This window comes from Sinohyriopsis cumingii, chromosome 15 (genome assembly GCF_028554795.1).
Source record: "Sinohyriopsis cumingii isolate HCF-2022 chromosome 15, ASM2855479v2, whole genome shotgun sequence".
Classification (NCBI taxonomy): domain Eukaryota; kingdom Metazoa; phylum Mollusca; class Bivalvia; order Unionida; family Unionidae; genus Sinohyriopsis; species Sinohyriopsis cumingii.
The window spans coordinates 112,622,027-112,641,817 of NC_142975.1; the positions used below are offsets into that span (position 1 = coordinate 112,622,027).

The following is a 19,791-nucleotide window of genomic DNA, read 5'->3' on the forward strand; positions in this document are numbered from 1 at the left end:
TGGGTTATAGGGTATACAGAATTGCTATACTTTAGATGTGCCCTGATAACAAAAACTGCTAGCTCCGATTGTTCATTTTCACGTCCCGAACATCAAAGGTAAATTGTAAAAGAAATTGAGCTGATAACTTTCTTTTCTCTTATATATTTTGTAATTCATTCACTGCACTTTCTAAAGCAGGTATTGCACACTCTGGTAACAACCACTTCGATTAGAGGTGTGCTTAGATCATGTACGATTTCTCCATCTACAACACGTAAATAAATTTCAGCCACAGTACATGAAAGTAGCACAGATATAAGCTAATATTCTCTCCACTTTCCACGTTGCAAATGCAAATAACTTCACTTTACACATATTAGTAGGTACTATCTTGTTAGCGGCCCTAACAGATCATTTGCTAATCAACGTGGAAGTCAGATGAGAGTTGCCTCCCTTTCAACAAAGAGAAAAACACTAAAGCCGTCGATTCGTTTGCTAGATGTGTGTAGGATAGTAAAAAGCTCGTTTTTGACAAATATCTTCTTACTATATGAAAGACAGAAGTATACCCGTATTATATGTATGTCTTACCTTAAAGGCACAATAGTGCAGCTGAGGGTGAATTTTCTTGCAAAAATGTTGGGACATTTTTGTATATCAACTGATTAAATACTATTTAAAAGGCATTTCTGGGGTAATATCAAGTACGTAGTGGTTCTCGTTATGAAATACGAGCTCTCTGAAATCTTCGTACGTAGAGTAACGAATCTATCGTCTCCATGTTGAAATCCCGCTCGGCAGTGATCGGCAGATCCCGAATGAATAACACACATAATTCCGGTGACCGAAATTTGCATAATTATAGGCCACATTGTAAACACTGAAGATGATGACGTAAAACACAACCACGCTACGAGACCGCCCAAAATGTCAACAATGGTGAGTACGATCTTCTTCTGATCTCGTTCTTTTATTCTTATCCTTTTCCTTTCTAATTTTAATTTTGAGAGGAAACAATTAAATGTCTGTAGAACTACTTTTATAGTTATATTTCAAAGTTTTTGTGGTACGAGAATAATTTAAATCGACGTGCTCTGTGCAGTTTTGCAGAAACCCACAGGTACTCACTCTATTTCTTGCCCAGTAGAATTCGTACTCCCTCACGTCCCCACCACTCAATTTTATAAATGAAAAGCATCAGGGATATTTCAAAATGCTCAAAACTGAGTAATTTCATTAATCAATTTATAAATTCTAACCAGATTGACCCAGTGGACCCCTAACACCCATCTTTCTGACGTTTCAAACAAAGCGGAAAAGAATTTGTGTGCTTCTCCAAGTTAATACTTTACGAACACAATGTTTTAAATAAGCTTTTTTTTTTTTAAGTCTGCGACTAGAATATGGAATCCAGGTTCAAAACTCGGGGCCAGATCATAAAAAAGTACACACACACACACGTACAGTCAATTGTCAGCTGAAGTTTGACCACAGCTTTATTTTTGCACATGTTTATTGGGTATTGTGCACACTGAGTAAATAGACACATAGACTTTGCTTTGGTACCCATTCGAGGAAAGTAGGGGCCCTTTTTAAATTTTGGATCCCCACCCCACCAAACACTTGACCTGATCCAGCCCCAAAAAACTTCCATCAAATCACAACCTCTCATGTATTAATTTCTGATCCAAAGTTAGCACTATAGTCCTATACGTTTGATAAGTAATCATGAATATATTAGTTGTCAAATTATGAAATACATTTACATATTAAAATTCATTAGATAGACTTAAATCAGCTCACTTTCAAGCTCAATTCGTGAGCGACCTTTAAGAGGAAGAGGGAGAGGAAGGATGAGGCATGGAGCAAGAAGTTGAAAAACCAGATGGGGGAGAGGAGGAAGACATGCAGTGCAGCATAAAAACTGAGCTGACCAAGCTCTACACATAGTTCAGACAAGGCAGACAAGAATGAGGGTAATTGTTTATTTATATCTTGCAAAACAAGTATTGATAGATATTGAAAAATGTTTGGTACTAAGTAACTTGGCAAAGACTCTAATATCTATGTCAGTAGTGTTTTGCACAACTTAGAAAATGCATACTTGTATTAAAGGATTAGTTATTTTACCAAACAATGTATGTTTAAACTGCTTTACTTTTTGTTGCTACTCAACACCCCACCCCAATATGATTTGATAAAGGAAAGCTATGCACAGATACCATATAAAATACAGAGGCCACACCATTTAATACCAAAATGGTAAAAGTATTATGGAGACAATCTCATAGAGTACCCCATTGCATGATGAAATACATATAATTGATATGAAACTAAATACAAAAGGTTTTAACATGGGTCACTTAAATGTACAAGGTATAGTGGTAAAAATAGAACAGATTAAGTTAATGTTGTCTTCCAAGGAAAATAATATGCATGTTTTAGGACTCACTGAAACCAAATTAAATGCTGGCCACAATGATAATCTATTTCACTGTCAAGGCTACAATAAACCATTATGCAGGGACAGAGAGACAGCGGGGTGGGGGGTCTTGTATACATTACAAGATGTAAAAATGCAGAAAGGTGACCTGACTTGGGGTCATATGAAATTGAGAGTATTTGGGTGGAAATTTCTCAAAATAATGCAGGATCATTCCTAGTTGGTTTCTTTTATAGGTCACCTTCCTCCAAAGCAATTTGGAATGATAACTCTTGGAAACAAATAGAAAATGTTCATGCACAGGAGAAAGAAATATATTTACTCAGCAGTGTAAATAAGGACCTACTCAATACTCAAATAAGGAGTAACTGGATGGAATTTTTTGAATCATTAGGCCTAGTCCAGCTGGTAAATGAGCCCACAAGTGTAACAGAAATATCAAGCACTCTTATTGATCACATTTATACCAACCTACCAAACAATGTGGCTTATGTTAATGTACCAAATGTTGGTCTTAGTGACCACTATCCTACTTTTTGACAACAAAGGTTAAATGCAACAGAAATAGGAAACATACACACAAAACTATCACTTTCCAAAATTGAAGTAAATAACAATTTCAAGATGACCTATATAAAGTTCCATGGAATATTATCCAAAATTTTGATGACATATGTGAAGCTCTAAAAGTGTGGACTGATTTATGAACGTAGTCTCTTAGCATGCACTACTAAAAGTACACTGAGTAAAGTATGAAATCCAACCTAACTGATTTACTACTGAAATTCTAAATACTATGAAGACACGAGACCAATTGAAGGCTATGGGAAACCATGCACAATATAAAGTATGGGGAAATAACAAAACAAGTATGATTGAAAAGGCTAAAAAAAAACTTTTTATCAATCAATGCTTGAAAACACAAAGAGCAACACAAACTCCATTTGGAAAGTCTTCAGTGAACTCATTGGGGTAACACACAAAGATCAGACAAATAAAATTCACTCACTTCTGGTAAATGACACAAAAGGCACTGATGACACTGACATTGCAAATATTTTGAGTTATTTTTTTTTCACTAATGTTACAACTAAGTTAAAAGAACCAGTGATAGAAAACAACTATAATGAACTGAAAAATCCCTAAGGAGGTATGTTTCTCTATCCCACAGGTATAAAAAAAACTGCTAAAAAATGTCTCAGTAAACTTAATATCAAGAAAGCTACAGGACTTGATCAGATTGGTCCACCACTCATTAAAACTTCTGCCTCAGCTATTTCAGATAGCATAACATTCATAATCAATTTAAATATTGCAACCTCATCTGTCCCCAAAATATGGGAAACTGCAAAAGTAATGCCTATGCACAAATCTGGTTCTAAGAATGATGCTGATAACTACCAGCCAATTTCAATACAACCAAAACTTGTCAAAATTGATTGAAAAACATGTCCATGACTCGTTCATGTCATATATAATGAAACAGTTGCTGTTACACTCTATTCAATCAGGACTTAGACAGAAACATTCATGTGAGACTGACTTGATCTCTCTAACCGATAAATGGCTTCAACCACTTGATCAAAGTTGAATAATATGATCTCTATTTGTAGATTTCAGCAAAGTTTATGGGTTGGTGTACATGAAATTCTTTTAAGAAACTGAAAATCAACCAATGTGATGAAAGCACAGTTAGATGGTTTACTTCAAATTTAAGTGAGAAAACACAACATGTTTATATAAATAATGTTCTGTCGGAACCTGGAACAATTAGATATGGAGTACCACAAGGTTCAATTTTAGGTCCATTACTATTGATACTATTTATTAATGGCCTACCACTTTTTACTAAGGGACTCAATTTCATCAACAGATCTCTATGCAGATGACACAGCATTGTCCAAAACACAAAGCACAAACTATAAATTTATTTACAGGATGCCCTAAACAAACTGGACAACTGGTGCACATGCAATGGCATAGTGGTAAATACTGGAAGAACTAAAATATTACTTATCTCAACATGGCAAAAAAGAACTAATCTTGGTAGTGATGAACTATGTCTGACATGGAAGGATATAAATTTGCAAATGGTTTGTCATGATAGACTACTTAGTGTTTTGGTAGATAATAACCTATCATGGACTGAACATGTCAGTAAAAAAGTTAATTCAAGTTTATGGCTTTTCAGTAGGATAAGGTACAGAAAACTATTTTATAACAGTTACATACAACCCTATTTAGACTACTGTAACACAGTGTGGAGTAATTCAAATGATAAAATCATAGCAAAGCTGGCACATCTTAAAACAAGTGCATTCAGGCTATATCAATCCAGAAAGTAAGCAAGGATAATTTTAGCTGATAAGTTAAAATTATTACCTATTAAAGACTGAATCCGGTTGAGAAAAGCCAAATTAATGTACATGATATCCAATAATAGTGCTCCTGAATATTTACAATCACTATTCAAGTATAGGCTACCTGGTAATATTCCACAACTGTGATCCATGTCTACCAAACAGTATAAAATTCCCAAACCAAATAAGGAATTATTCAAAAAATGTTTCCAGTACTCTGGAACTTTGCTCTGGAATAGTATTCCAGTTGAGATTAGAAATGCCCACTCTATTTCCTTCTTCCAAACCAATATATACAGCGGCTTCAGAGATACACTTAAAATGGATAAATTCCTTTGTATGAAGGCCTAAAGGTAGATTAGCTAAAATCATTTCATATATAGGTATTAGTGATCTACACTAGTGGCATACAAACATTCAATACTATTAAGGTCAACTTGCTCTTTTTTCAATTTAATAATAAACCAACTTAAGTAATACATTTATTAGTTTTATGTTTTTTTTAGATACAAAATGGTAACAAAAAGTATATGCAATCTTACTTTGGAGTTCAGCAATTAGACCTGACTAGATTGCAGTTTTTTTTTTAAATTAGACATGTACAGAATTCATATAGCCATTTAAGTCTTGTGAAATAAATACTACACTTTTATTCTTCTGTTTTAAATATGATGCATGCCTTAATGTGTATTTCTAAAGCCCCAAAATATGTTAAGATAATACTATATATGCAATATCATGATAAACATAAGGACTTACTAATCCTAAATTGTTTTATTTATCCAGAATTAAGACCGACATGAAGGCTTGCAAGAAACTTTTTTCTTTCTTCATATCTGATCTAACATTTTTGGGTAAGAATTTTAATTGCCCAGTCTGCTTGGCATTCAATGTTTCCACCTTTGAACTGGTGATTACTGCAAATGATTTCTGTATAACAATTTTGAAATTTCTTTAATTCTTTCAATAACTTTTATATATTCCTTGAGCGTGTTATTGCCAAAGCTTAAAATTTTTATGTAAAAAATGTATATCACAAAAGTTATGAATAACTTGACAGGTATGTTGGCTACATTACAGAAAATCTCTTTCTGTATACAGGATGTGTGTAGCACATGCCTATGAATGTAAAACTTGCACTTTGTACCAATAAAATCAAAATACTGCATCAATTTACAAACAGAATTAAAACTTTGATAGTTACTCTTACAATACAACATTTACAATGAATTCCATTTCCAAGGTGGACTCTCAAAGATTGATAATTGATGTACATACATGATTGTTGTAAATGTTATTTCTTTGCAACCACTGTGAAAGAATTTTAAAATTGTAAGCCGTCCAAAAACAGACATGCATACATATGCAAATGATAAGGTCTTTGTTTTAATTTACAATTGATACTTACGAGTAGATTCTTTTCATTACCTAATTTCAATGTGGGTACCTCACTATACTAAACAAATCTAAGCTGCAATCAGCCATTCCTATCTGATCCCAATGCAGGAGTCTCTGACTTCTAAAAATGCTCCCCAAAAACTTTGAGCTGTCCATCTTAACATAAACTATCAGTTCTAGTTGCGATGGAATTCTCAGTGTTCATGTCAAAATAAAAACCATGTGCACTTTTGATCCACATGTATTTCACAGTGGAATTTGCTTATCGAAGATGAATAACATTTGAATAAGCGCATGTTCCTATTATTTATTAAAATATATTTTTTTACATTTTAGAAATAGCATATTACAATTGGAATAATTTTTCAGATTTTTCAAGATCTAATCCTTGATGGGGCTGTACTTGCCTTGTCCAGGATGTACAGACGAAATGTTCTTGTCCTCAGTGATAAAGTTGACTTGATGAGTGCCAACAGTCATGCTACCTATAGGCAGATCATACTACGGCAACATGGAAGGCTGGGGTCTGGACAGAGACATGTAATTCCCTCTTGCTGTTTCTGGCAGATACATGACAAATATCCAGATGGACAATACACTGGCTTTATCCCCTCTAGGCTTGCATGAACTTAAATACTTTCTTGCAAGTATGAGTTTGTATTTAAATGAATACAATTGATTTTATTCATTGTTTTCTTATAAATGCACATAATATTACATCAAACAATAATGCTTTCAGATTTTTTTTAAACACCAGTCTATTTCTGCCTATAAACAATGTGGGCACGAAGATCATAAATAATCAATATAAAAAGTTTTCAGCAACTGCAGATACAATATTATACATTATTTTATTTTCAACTACAGATATTTCAGGATATTATATAAAGTGTAACCTGCCTTAGCTGACACCTCCATATATCAGACACTGTTTCATATTTTACATAACTAAAATCGAGAGATCTCCTTCACCACACCAAAACTAGAGTTGATGGTGGTTCTTGAGGTGCCAGGTTTCTACAAATTCTCCTGGGATCATCTTCCTTTAGTTCTCTTCTCCTCTGCATACCCTGCTCTCCCTCAAGTTGACAGATGAGGGCTTTCTTTATAAGCTCCCTGATGTGGGGATGTTTTCTTTTCCTTGCAAGGGTAGATGGACCATCTGCTTTTTTTGTTGTAATATCGATGCCTGTTTTAAAGAAAACTGTATTTTCTTAACATGTGTGACAAGCATCCCCATGCTAAACCATATTAACTTTTTACCCAATATTAGAGCCTCATGATCAGTTCCCAAGAAGGAGTTGTTGAGGGTTTGTTTTTGTTCTATCCACAAAATACTATGTGAGACAGGATGCATTTTTGCCCATTCCTTCAGAAAACAACATGTTTTCATGAACAGGTATTAGCTAGTAATCATCATGATGACAGCACCTACCCCAAACGTCCTGAGGATATTCCATAAACCCCATATATCCTTAATAAAGTGTGTCAGTCCCCCCCCCCCCCCCGGGAATGTGCTATACATATTACTGATCTAATTATTAGACTTGCATTGCTCAAATCAAAATAAATATCCACTAGAATGATAACAATACTAATTACAAAATCGGTATGCATGAAAATATTAAGATTCCTTTTCACAAATATAAATGTGTGCCGACTGTTGCAAAATAACTTGTATCTAATACAAAGTTTTCATGACTTGTACATGTGAATAATACTCCATTCGTCTGATCTCCAGGCAGGGATCATAATGCACAATCAATATATACAATTATTTCTAATGTCCTGTGGTGAAACAAGCTTACACTATCTCCCCTTCTTTGTTTCTCATTACACCTCAGCCACTATGTATATTGTGATCCAAAGCAGCTAGCTCATTCCTAATCCTGTACACAGAAGGGATGTATGAAAATCTCTTGGCACTGTACATCATGATCTGCTGATGAAAAACTTCAAGCTCAGCAGTGCTTCTGCAATTATCAAAAAACATGTATCTTGTAACATTTGTTATTTGTAATCTGCTAACAGATTAATACAATTATTAAATAATCATTACTGTTGTTAATTTTTGCAGACATAAAATCTTTACTGAAGTGTTTATTGATAGAGTGTCATTGAATTGTTTATACCTGATGTGCATGTATTTATACCTGAAATTACCAAAGACTTGAGAAGGAGAGCCACTATACATGTATCATGTGCACACATCTTATGAATTCTAACTTATTCAGATCTTCAAATAGTAAATATATACAGTAATTTATTATTTAGTTGAGAATAAATATATTTAAAGTGGTCTTCACATTTTCTTTTAAATACCATGCAATTGTTGCAATCCTGAGATGGCATACCTGAAATTTAAGTGATACTCCACTGTTTAGGAACCTTTGGTCCAAGAGCACCTGTGCCAAGGTTTTCAGCACTTTGGCTTTCTTCTTGGGATCATCTTAATCAAGACAAGGCTTTGTCAGCTCTTCATTCTCCAGGTAAGGTTCATGAAGACATTTATTAATGCCTTGGCCATGTGAGAGGATCTACTCATGTGTATTGGTGATGTGATTTAGGACACTCCTCAAGATACTCTGAAAGAATGTCACAATCAATACCTTTAGCACCTAAAGCTGGTCTCTTTTGTCATGGTGACCCCATATTGATAAGACAACTTGATTTATATCATAAAGCGAAAGCTACATTGTAGAACTGGCTAATAGTTAGCGTAGCAGGATTCAAATTTTCCTCATTTCATTGTTTCTTCAATATTCCACATTACTCTGACATTTCAAATAAATTACTTTTAATAAACCACATACCTAGAAGATTTGGTGATGAATATATATGGATAAAAAATACATTAAAAGAAATCAGAAGATAAGGATTATGCACTGTAATTTTGATTTCATACAAAAGTATACAATAGCAAATGTTTACATATATGTTTCAAATAAAAGGACTGAAAACTCACAAAAAATTGTCCATAGCTGCTAGCAGTCTTGCATGAAAACCAAAACTGGTTAATGTCTTGGAACCATTGTAATAAAGCCATATTATCCATTTATTTGGCAACCTTGAAAAGTAGGTAGATAAAATAAAGTTAAACATGCATGAAGAGCAATCATCAAAACAGAAACAGCTTTTCAATTCCAAACGTTTTATAACAGTAAAGAGTGAAAACCAACAAGTCATTTAATTCCCAAGAATAAAAAATGAAATTTGAAAAGAACTTACAGTATTGTAAATTAAATCCCAAATAAGCTATATCAACAGTCCTAATGAATAAAGTTCTAATGAACTGCCAGTGGTTTCCAAAAACAAACTTGAACTGTTATCTCAGTATTTTGTTTTTAAATTAAATATGTCTTATGTGCATTCATCATGAGCTAAGTGGATAGGTGGGAAGAGGGTGTTAGCAAGAACTGCATGTGAAACATAGATACATGTATAAATAGGAAATGGCATAAAGAAAGCATATGATTATGAGGCATGTAAACACAATTTCAATATACAATCACTGGTCCTCTAAGTATTGAGTGGGAAAAAAACCCAGCTGTGATTACTGGGTTAGCCAGCACAGTATACTGGAACTTTTTTGCATAACCAAAACAATGACAGTTGAAATTATGCCTTTTTCTGTGCATCAAGTGGCACAGTTGAAATACCCAACCCCACTTCTGAGAAAGCGAAATTCAGGTTTTTTTTTCGAACTCAAACTAAGAAAAGCATGAAGTGGGAACTCAACCTGCTGGCAGTTATAATAATGTCCTTTATCAGCATTGCATTTGTTACATCATTGTTTTCAGCAGAATGACAATTGTAAGACAACGCCCACCCACAAACACAAAAAAATCTGCAAGAAATTTGTCATTTTTACCTTCCTGATTCAATAGCAAATACTTCAGATACTGAAGGTGTCTTCATTCTCTCAGTATGTTGCAAAAGCACTTGGCCAGGTGTTGATGTGAAGCATGAAAATGTACTGGCCATCGGTTCTGTATGCTTGGGTTCATCTTTTGCTATATTCTTTGTAACTTTGTAACTTAAAATATGAATTAAATATTCATTTGTATTATAAGTTATGTTTTAAATCTGTTTCTTTGTGCACCGTGTTAAACACTTGGAACTGAAATACTTCATTTAAGCAAGAATGCATAATAACAGATCGAAAAAAAAATTCACATCAATAAAACTAACTTGACTGCAGCTCAAAACTTTAACTGATAACAATCTGCCAGCCATATATTCTGGTAGCACTACAACATCCTTTCCTATCATGACTAGAGATCCTTTTGTAATTGTAGTCAATACAGTGCTTTATAATAGATTCACTAGTAGCTGAAAGATGTACAATAAAATCTTATTATTTGTTCCATCGCGTTTACATGATAAGGTTATTAAACTTTTATGCAAGTAATGTGCATGTCACATTAACCTAAGGGGTGTGAGAGAGAGAGAGAGAGAGAGAGAGAGAGAGGGATAGATATGATACAAATAATGATAACGCTTGTAAATGTATCTAAGTTCCCTCGCCGAATTTTTATAAAAAAAACCTGTCTCACGAAGATTACTGACAGGTGTGCAAAATGACCTTTATGAGCACGCTGTTATAAAAAATAAATAATATATTCCACCCCAACATACACACAATGCAGTCACCGAGTGAAATATTGATCAGCCGATCACATCTATTTTGGGCATATCACAAAGCAAGTCCTTGTGCAAACATTGTATTAATAAAACAGTGTGCTTTCAAACATACAGTAGGAACAAGATATTGAAAAATGGAGAACACTTATACATAGACATCACAGTCACTTGATTCTGGGGAAACTAATGTGTATCACCATATAACACAGACATTGGCTTACCTGTCCAACAACTTCGCCATTTCAGTGTCTGATGCCAGTCCTAGCTCTTACATCAATGCTCTCCATCGAACAAACTGGTCCCCAAGACGAATCCTTGATTAGTCCCGTTCGGTTTCTCAGACAGTTTTTCGACGTTTCTTCTCGGAAAGCGACAAGCGCGGGCGACCTTTACGTTTTTGACTCTCACGCGTGTCCACCATTTTTGTTTATAGTAGATATTTAAATTACAACCACGTGACTCATAACCCGCCCACTGGACGAAGATGACGTATACGTTTTTGTGGTCACATGAGGCTTCCGTAACAGTTCGTGACCTACAAGTTTCAATTAAAGCGGGCCCCCACAAAAATTCATTTTCTCTCGTTTATTTATCAATTGCCCAATTTAATCTTCTCAAACTCTAGGTTATTTTGAATTATTTCAGCTTATAAGTCGACACATTTCACTAGTTACATGATCTGTAACATTCACAAAATTACAGACACTCTGCACTATTGTGCCTTTAATTCGATCTTCTTGCAGACGAATAATTCACACTTCCCTAGTCTAAATTTGTCATACTTGAAACATGACAGCGCCAGCTTCATTGCCTGTTCTAGGATTTGGTACTACTTCATTTCAGCTCAGTACTAGACCTTGTAAAGTGTACACTCATTTTGTCAAAGTATTGTCATATATTATGTGTTGTATGGTCGTTAATGTAATTTTAATTGTTGTTCTCATTAGTATCATCTCACATTAACAACTGGCTGATGTCGGAGGGATATGTCATTGTTTTGCTATCTCTAATTATAGGCGTCAACACAATGGATAAGATTATGTGTGCGTGATGGAGTGGCTTCAGCTGGATGAACATAACCATGTTATCATGCATCAATTATTTGAGGTGCAATTCGGCTGAACCTGCGGCTTTTTTACACACTGGCTGGAAGAGGTGATGGGGTCCATTTCTGCTAAGCTTATAAATCAGGTAAACAAAATGATAGAGGCAGGTAACAGCAAGGATGAGGTTTCCATTAGCAGCACCGCCAATGCTTCCTCAAAATTTTAAGAATAGCGGAAACTTTTAATATGGAAAGCGTGTTGGATGAAAAGAAGCTTGGGGTATCCACTGGGCTCTCACATTAGTCCAGCCTTCTAAGACCAGTACTGAATAGGCGCTATGGCCCGTTTGAACCAGTGAAGGATATATCGGCACTTCAAGCACACACCTGTTCTGATTATTGTGATTTTTCCAGAGATAATGAGTAACTTCCTTCAACTCCAGATATCGACCGGATTCAAGCGACACTATCTCCGACACAGCGATGACATACGCCTTCATCCTATGGGGCATGGTGTAGTGATATATTTTCCCCATTTCATATCCTCAAGGCTCAGATAGCGCCAGACACAAGGACTGCCAAGTTCAAGCCCTGGATCTGACTCCAACGCCCTGTATACCTTTTGCCATATTCGCTACCCAGAATTTAATTCAATTAAGGATCACAGACTAGTAGCTGATACATCCATCACCAGAAATCATTCCATTATCGAGTACCAGCACAACACCCTATTCCCAGCTCTCTGTTAAGAGACAGACAATCGACGATTAACAATGAACACGTCTTGATTCGAACATAGCCGGAAACCCATCCTTGTTCACTGTCCGTCTCCTCGACCTGTATTGTCAGCTCAGTCTTCATATGAGTCTCAGAAAGCATGTCCATCACGGCAGTTCAAGTCTTCCTTCAGGAATCCTACGATATTCAGATTTTTTTATTTATCGTATGCAATGCATTGTCAGCGATTTAACAGCGTCATCATCATAAAGGTGTAGGTGTACAGCCTGCAGTACAACGTGGCACTTTGTCAGTGGACATCTGTTCAAAATGATTGACGTAAACGGTAGAGCAACACAGCTACAGGAAGAGTCATTTGCCTGGCTCTATCGGACAAGGCTGACTGCAAAACGACCCTTACCTATCCGGTATCGGTTTAGTGTGGTCCATAGATGTCACGGAAGGTTGATGCTAAGAGGGCAAACGAATGGCTCAGCTGCGAGAGAGTGGTTTACAATAGTTGTTGAAGACCACTCATCACTCCGTGCCGAAATGGCTGTCATATCCTTCGGCAACGGACCTAACCAGATTGGTCGTCTCGAAGCCAAGCGGACTGCTGAATGTGAGGTGATGTCCATGTACAGTGGAAGTTTCTCACTGGCATAAACCTTAGCCACCAGTCTTGTGGTTGTTCCATGGCTGTCACGAAATAAGGCAAGAAAATAATTCGGTTTTGCATTAAACGATGACAATGTATATTCGACTTTGTGGACGCGTACAGCGTTAACTAGAGCAGCTTGATTTTATTACATTGACATATAGTTACTGAATGAGTACATCTCGCTGTAGGTCGCTCGTAGAATGATGCCCATGTTTCTCGACTTGCACGGGTACTTTACCCTTGGGTCTTGAACGTTTTGTTTTTATATCTAGTATAAATAGTAAGGTTTTACTACAAGCGGTACATTATCGCTTGGATCTTTTCACAGAGTGTGGGTTTTGAACCACAAAACTACAGCCATAGGGGTAACAACTGTTAAAATAATTTTGATTCCCTTGTACATTTATGCTTTTCAGTGTGTTAGTGACATACTTATTTTATTATTATCGTAAATTTGATGAAGCTTCCACGGATAAAATAACCACGTTTAACAGACAATTCACTGGTAGAATTTATTCCTTTTCACGTGTAGGACTCGTAATAGAAAGTCACACGTAGAGGGTGGGTTTAATGTATTTATTTTGTTTGTATAAACCATTAGGGACATTGATATAATGTAATGGACTATAGTCATTTTTTACAGAGTGTATATTTGTTCATTTCATATGCATATATTTGAGTATTTTGTGTGAAAGGGTATTTCGTATTATACGCTACCAGTTTCATGTATTTGTAACTGAAACTGGTTGAGGGAGAGGTGTAGGTGAGCCAGACCGGAACTGGTGGAGAGTGTAATTGAACCAGACTGAAAATGGTGGAGGGTGAAGTTGAGCCAGTATGAATCTGGGAAGTTGAGCCAAAGTGGAAAAGTGATATTGTGTTGGTTTTTTCTTCTTCATTCAAAGTGAGAAGTTGAACCATAGTGCACCCGGCGTGGGTCGGAACTATGATTTTGTTTTGTGTCATTTTTATATAGCATATCGGTTATATGAACCGACGTCATCATTATCATTGGTAATTTCAGCACTGTCGGCATCTCAATCCTTGTCATTATCATTATATATATTCTTTTGTGAATGTGTAGAATGTGTGCGAGAGTCGGCTATTGCATCGATAGATTCATTTATTATTTTTGTGCCATCATCTTATCGTACAATACACACAAGTCTCGTCATTCACACATTGTTTGTGTTGTTTATTTAGTCCAAAGCCCACTCGGTTTCGATTCTGTTACAATGTTGTCAGAAGTGGGAACTTTGTATTAAGTGAATCATCATCTAATTTGTGAAAGTCTACACTTATTGTTTATATAATATAGCGTGACCTTCGTGACAAGATAATATTCAAGTAGGTGTTTATTTGATGAGCTTTTTCTAGGTCCTTGGGTCCATCATAAATACATTCAAATACATATTAATTTTGTTTTGGTTGCCCTCATCAGGAAGATAAGGTTAGTCTGTTCTGTAAAACTAATCTGTTATATTAAGGTTACTATCAGTCATGTCATCCGTTACGTTCTCAGTCGCTTTAAGCAAAGAGCTTGGGTATGAGGGAGAAAGTTTAAAAAATTATATTCAGGAAGAACAAGCCCGGGAGAGGGATGAAAGGGTAAAAGCAAAGGAATTGGAAAGGGAAGCAGAGGAAATAAAGATGGCATTGGAACGGGAAGCAGAGGAAATAAAGATGGCATTGGAAAAGGAAGCGGAGGAAACGCGGGTGAGTTGGAAAAGCGGGCTGATTGGAAGTCATAGAGGTAGAAGAAAGAATAAGGCAACGAGATCATAAACGTCAGGTAGAGTTAGCATTAGCTAGAAAAGGAGAACACGATTCTGCCTCTAGCAAGTTAAAGGGCCCTAAATTACCCCCTTTTGACGATGAAACAGATAACATGGTCTGCATCGGTTTGAGCGGCACGCCGAAAACTAGAAGTGGAGTCGAAATGACTGTGCACTGTATCTCGGTGCTTTATTAAACAGTAAAACACTAGATATATGGTATTGGAGCGCCTGAATCTCCAGCGAATCGGTCCGGACTTGGAGAACATCATAACTGTTCAGCAGGCAGATTTCATACATGGCCTCAGTGCATGCGATTGTCCTTTCCCTTACTACGTTTGTTGATATGTTTATCAGAGGATTCTTAACACCTGTGTTGATTCCTTGACCTCACAGATGCATATGACTCGGTCTGGCATGCATGGCTGTTATTGAACATTTTCAGAGTATTAACCGCGATGGATAGTTGAGACTTTCGAACTATTGCTTCTCGACATGCGCTTAAGAGTGAACATCCGAGATATCTGCAGCCCGTGAAAACGTCAGACTATTTGACTCAAACAGGGGTCTGTTCTATTGCCGAGTTTGTTTAATGTTTATATCAATGACTTGTCTGAAACACAGTCGCGTAAGTTTATGTATGCAGCCGACATTGCTCTCGGTACCTAAAGCCACTATTTTACTGAGTTTGAGGAGGTACTGAACGAAGACCTGGAGGAACTGACGAACTTCTTTGAGAAAAGGCTCCTACAGCCAAGCACAATAAAACAAATTTCGGCGTCTGCCACTTTCACAAAGCAAATCAAAAAAATATCCAGAAAGTGACTCAGACCGCCATGCCTGGATTCAATTAACCCCTGTATAGTGTATTATTTTCCGATTTACAACTTTGCTTCGAAGAAACAGCACCAAGACGCAAGTGGCGTCAACAGTATGGCATTTTAAATTAACTATTCCTATCATATTTCAATATAGCTTTATGCAAGACCCATGCAACGGTTTTTCACACTGATCTAGCAAACAAGATATACTTGGCATGTCTAATATTTTAACATCTTCCTCTTTTCTTATGGACCACAGTTCTATCGTCGGTACCCAAAACATAGCTACGAATATTACTGCGATAGGATCCATTCTAGATTTCTTATCAATGGCTATCTTTCAGCAGCCTTAATATAGGTTAGACTCTTCCTCGATAACTATGCAGATTAATCTTGGAAGCCTGTGTCCTGGATGGCATGAGCTAAACAGGGAAGTGCAACACAGATATAAATGTCAAGAGCAAAGTAAATTACTCTACAGCTCAGGGATGAAATGCCTTTCTCTCCACATCTGCCTGCCTCAAAGATCATCAAAGATATCCACATATAAGTCACCTCTTTCAATTTAGTTTTTCATTTGCCAGATAGAAGTTGTACTGAAACACGACTTCAACGGTGCAAGCTATGCACCGATCCAGCCAAGTAAAGCCCGGTCCTTATTTCACAGAAGAGACCATAGAGAGAAAAAGACACCAACCACCACGAGCACCCGTAACCAGGAAACTGTTCTTCATTTGTCCTCGATGAGATTACGGTTTCCAATGCCATCTATAAGGAAAATTTTGCGTTCAGGCTAGATCATCAAGATGCGTACCGCAACATTCTGAAGCACAAACCTTCTTGGAGATTCTTGAAGTTTTCTTCTAGGGATAAGTTATACTCTTTTAAGTTTTTATAACAATACCTGAATTGCAGACACTTTTGTGTCGAGCTGTTGTACCAACTTAGTCCATGATTTCCAGCTACCTGTACATTCTGAACAGAGTATGTCTCCCTCAAAAACATACCTTAAAAGTCTACTATTTGCTCATAGAATCGTACCTCGACCCTGCAATTTCTTCGGCTGTTCTCGTCAATGCAGCAGCAAATATTATGATTCTGGTCCGCCTGTGTATGAAGATATTCTAGATGTTTATTCCAGCCTAATGTCGACCGAAGCTTGCACACTAGCTCAATCTATCCCAGTATCATAACCAATCTAGTCCCGACTCAGCAAATGGTGGAACCTCACTTGGCTTATCGGTTGGTTTGCTGGATCAAAAGCTGGAAATTACCATCTGTTGACCTACCAACACAACAAGCTAGTATGCCAACACCTTGTCGCACTTTTGAGAAGTGAGAGAATGTTTCTTCCTCTTTCAGTAAATCGTGGTAAAGGCGGCTGGTGGAGGTGAGTGCTTATATATTCAAACTTCTGCCTCCAGGTTTGGGATTTTCTCCGGTTGCACCATAATCTTAAGTCCACATTTATGTTGACCATATGCCGGTCAGGCTCAGTTTTCTAGTAGATTTAGTCAAATTTATATTTTGCTTTGATTATACGGCCGTCACCAGTATTGCACAGGCGAGCTACTGTTAACTAACATTATCTAAATCATGGGATGGAAGTCAAAGGGCTGAAGTTTCTTGATGGGATCCATACCAGCAGCACGATTCCAACTTCCTAATTCGTTAGCTGCTTCCTAGCAACTAACATAGAAAAAGAAATTAAAATAGTTATCTGATATATCCCGTCAGAATTAGACAAAATTTGACATAATGTACACTAAAAAAGAGCTTTATTGCACAAATAATTCTGATCCACTATCAAATATGGCCGCTGTTATTGAAATCAAACAAAAATCCTCCAAAAACAGAAAGTGTTTCAAAGATATCTTCTCATAACACTGCTCATCAGAAAGACATTCCAGATGTGAGTGCAAAGTATCCTGAATACCACGTGTTTGACTTGGTTCATATGCTGCTTATTTAAATATGGTCATCATAGAAGCATGCGTACGGGTGACATAACTTAGCAGCATTAGACATAAATTATTCAGACCAAAATGGATTTTAAAGTTATATAAATCCTGGAAATATGCAATAAAATATGGCCACCATTACTAAAAATAGAACAACATTCAAATGATATCTTCTCAAAAGCCCTTCTGGAGATTTTAACCAAATTTGACAGAAATAATCATGGTCAGATCGTATCTTAGACTGACAAGTGAAGCTGTGAAGCTAATCAGCTGTCAACATCGTACGAATGTATGTTATCAGAAACATCATCATGGACTCAGATTTACTGGGAAACTCCTCTTGCATTTGATTGTAAATCTTACGCTGCGTACCTGTATTATTGATCTGTCAGTGTCAGCCAGGTAAGTAAATCCAGCTGTACTTGGATCATGTCTTTCTTATGAAAGTTCATCTGTTTTGTAGGCAGTTTGACCATGCACAGTAGGTATTCCCTCACGACAGATTTAGTATTGCGAGTGGTTTGTTTGTTTATTTTACAGCTTTATTTGTTCATTTATTGATTAATTATGCAATTCAAACCACAGTAATATATCAGGTGTCTAGATTTGAGAAACTATGCCTGTAAATGCAACACCTCAAGTATATTGATAAAATTGGACCATAATAGTATATTGCTTAATTACTGAACATAAATGTGTTATAGTCTATATCTATGCTGCTCAAAAAGTAATACAACAATAATACCTTATGCATAGATTCATCTTTACCAACACTACATACGTGTGCAAATAATTGTCAGTGTGACAATTTCATACTGGCAAACGTATCTTAGCGAAAATGAATTTTCAGTCAATTTAAGTAATTCTCTTTTGCAGAACTGTAATGATACCCTTCAAAATTGGCTGACTGTGACCTAGTTATTTTATACTTAATTGACTTATCACTTAAATAAATGTTCACTGAAAGTTTCCACTCTTTCAAACCTACACTCATACATTTATATGTTGATGTATCTTAACATGTGATATTTTGATGTAGCACAAATACGTCAGTACGTTCTACCTGTGATAATTGGTGGACATTAGAACTGCCACATATCAATGTTATACCAACTTGTTCCTTAAAACATTTAATTGCTGACTAACCAAGCAACACTTGTCACACAGAACATAATGAATTTAGGAATTCATTTAGAATTTTAAGAGTATTTTCAGAAAAAAAACTGGCTAATCGCATATGAATCGTTAATATATATTTTCATTTGATTTAAATAATAATCTTTCCATTTTAAAAGCCCAAATATGAAGGCGGATCTGCAGTATCTTCATTGAAACCATTTCCACCTGTTCTACAAGAAAACCAGTTTCAGACATACATGGCACTGTTGAGAATTGGGCCAGAGAAGAACTCGATCAGTGGCTGAGAAAACACAAACTTGATCCGTCAGTACAAGTTTTTAAAACCTAATACTTTTGGGTCAGACAATAGCTCCATATTTCACAGGAGAATTTGTTTAGATCTCTTAAACTGGTTTCTTTTCAGTAAACAGGTACGTATTAACGTCATGTTCACATACCAAAAATACAACGTTTATAGAAAGTATATATTGTAATGTAAGAAAATGGAACGTACTTCAAAAACCGCAAAAACTATATTTGTCGACTAGGCCATATATCCAAAACATCTTAACATCAATAAATTAATTTGCTCCTAAAATATACAAAAGCAATTAAACTTTTACAAAATTGTATCTTTTTATCTTTCAACGTTTATCATGTAAGGCTTAAATTTCATAGCTTGTGTGCTTTTCGTTTGCAGATAAGACAAAATGCCAGCTATCGCTTAACCGGCTTGAAGCAGCTGTTCCTATTTTTAGTGCCGTTTTTATGATATTTGTGCTTGTTGCCAGTTTTCATCTTCGTTATTGTGCTCATTATGTATTGGCTGTTAAATTCGTGTGTGTTTCTTCATCTACTTGTTTTG

General features: G+C 36.1%; 1 protein-coding gene across 1 annotated transcript; it reads left to right on the forward strand.

Moving 5' to 3' along the window:
* The first annotated feature begins 1,808 nt into the window (after nt 1–1,808).
* Nucleotides 1,809–7,087, forward strand: LOC149782503 (P2X purinoceptor 7-like). The gene is made up of 2 exons (XM_089934887.1): nt 1,809–1,958; nt 6,553–7,087. Exons 1-2 carry the CDS (start codon nt 1,953–1,955, stop codon nt 6,808–6,810), a joined length of 264 nt encoding a protein of 87 aa, XP_089791013.1. The 5' UTR covers nt 1,809–1,952; the 3' UTR covers nt 6,811–7,087.
* The last annotated feature ends 12,704 nt before the right edge of the window (nt 7,088–19,791 follow it).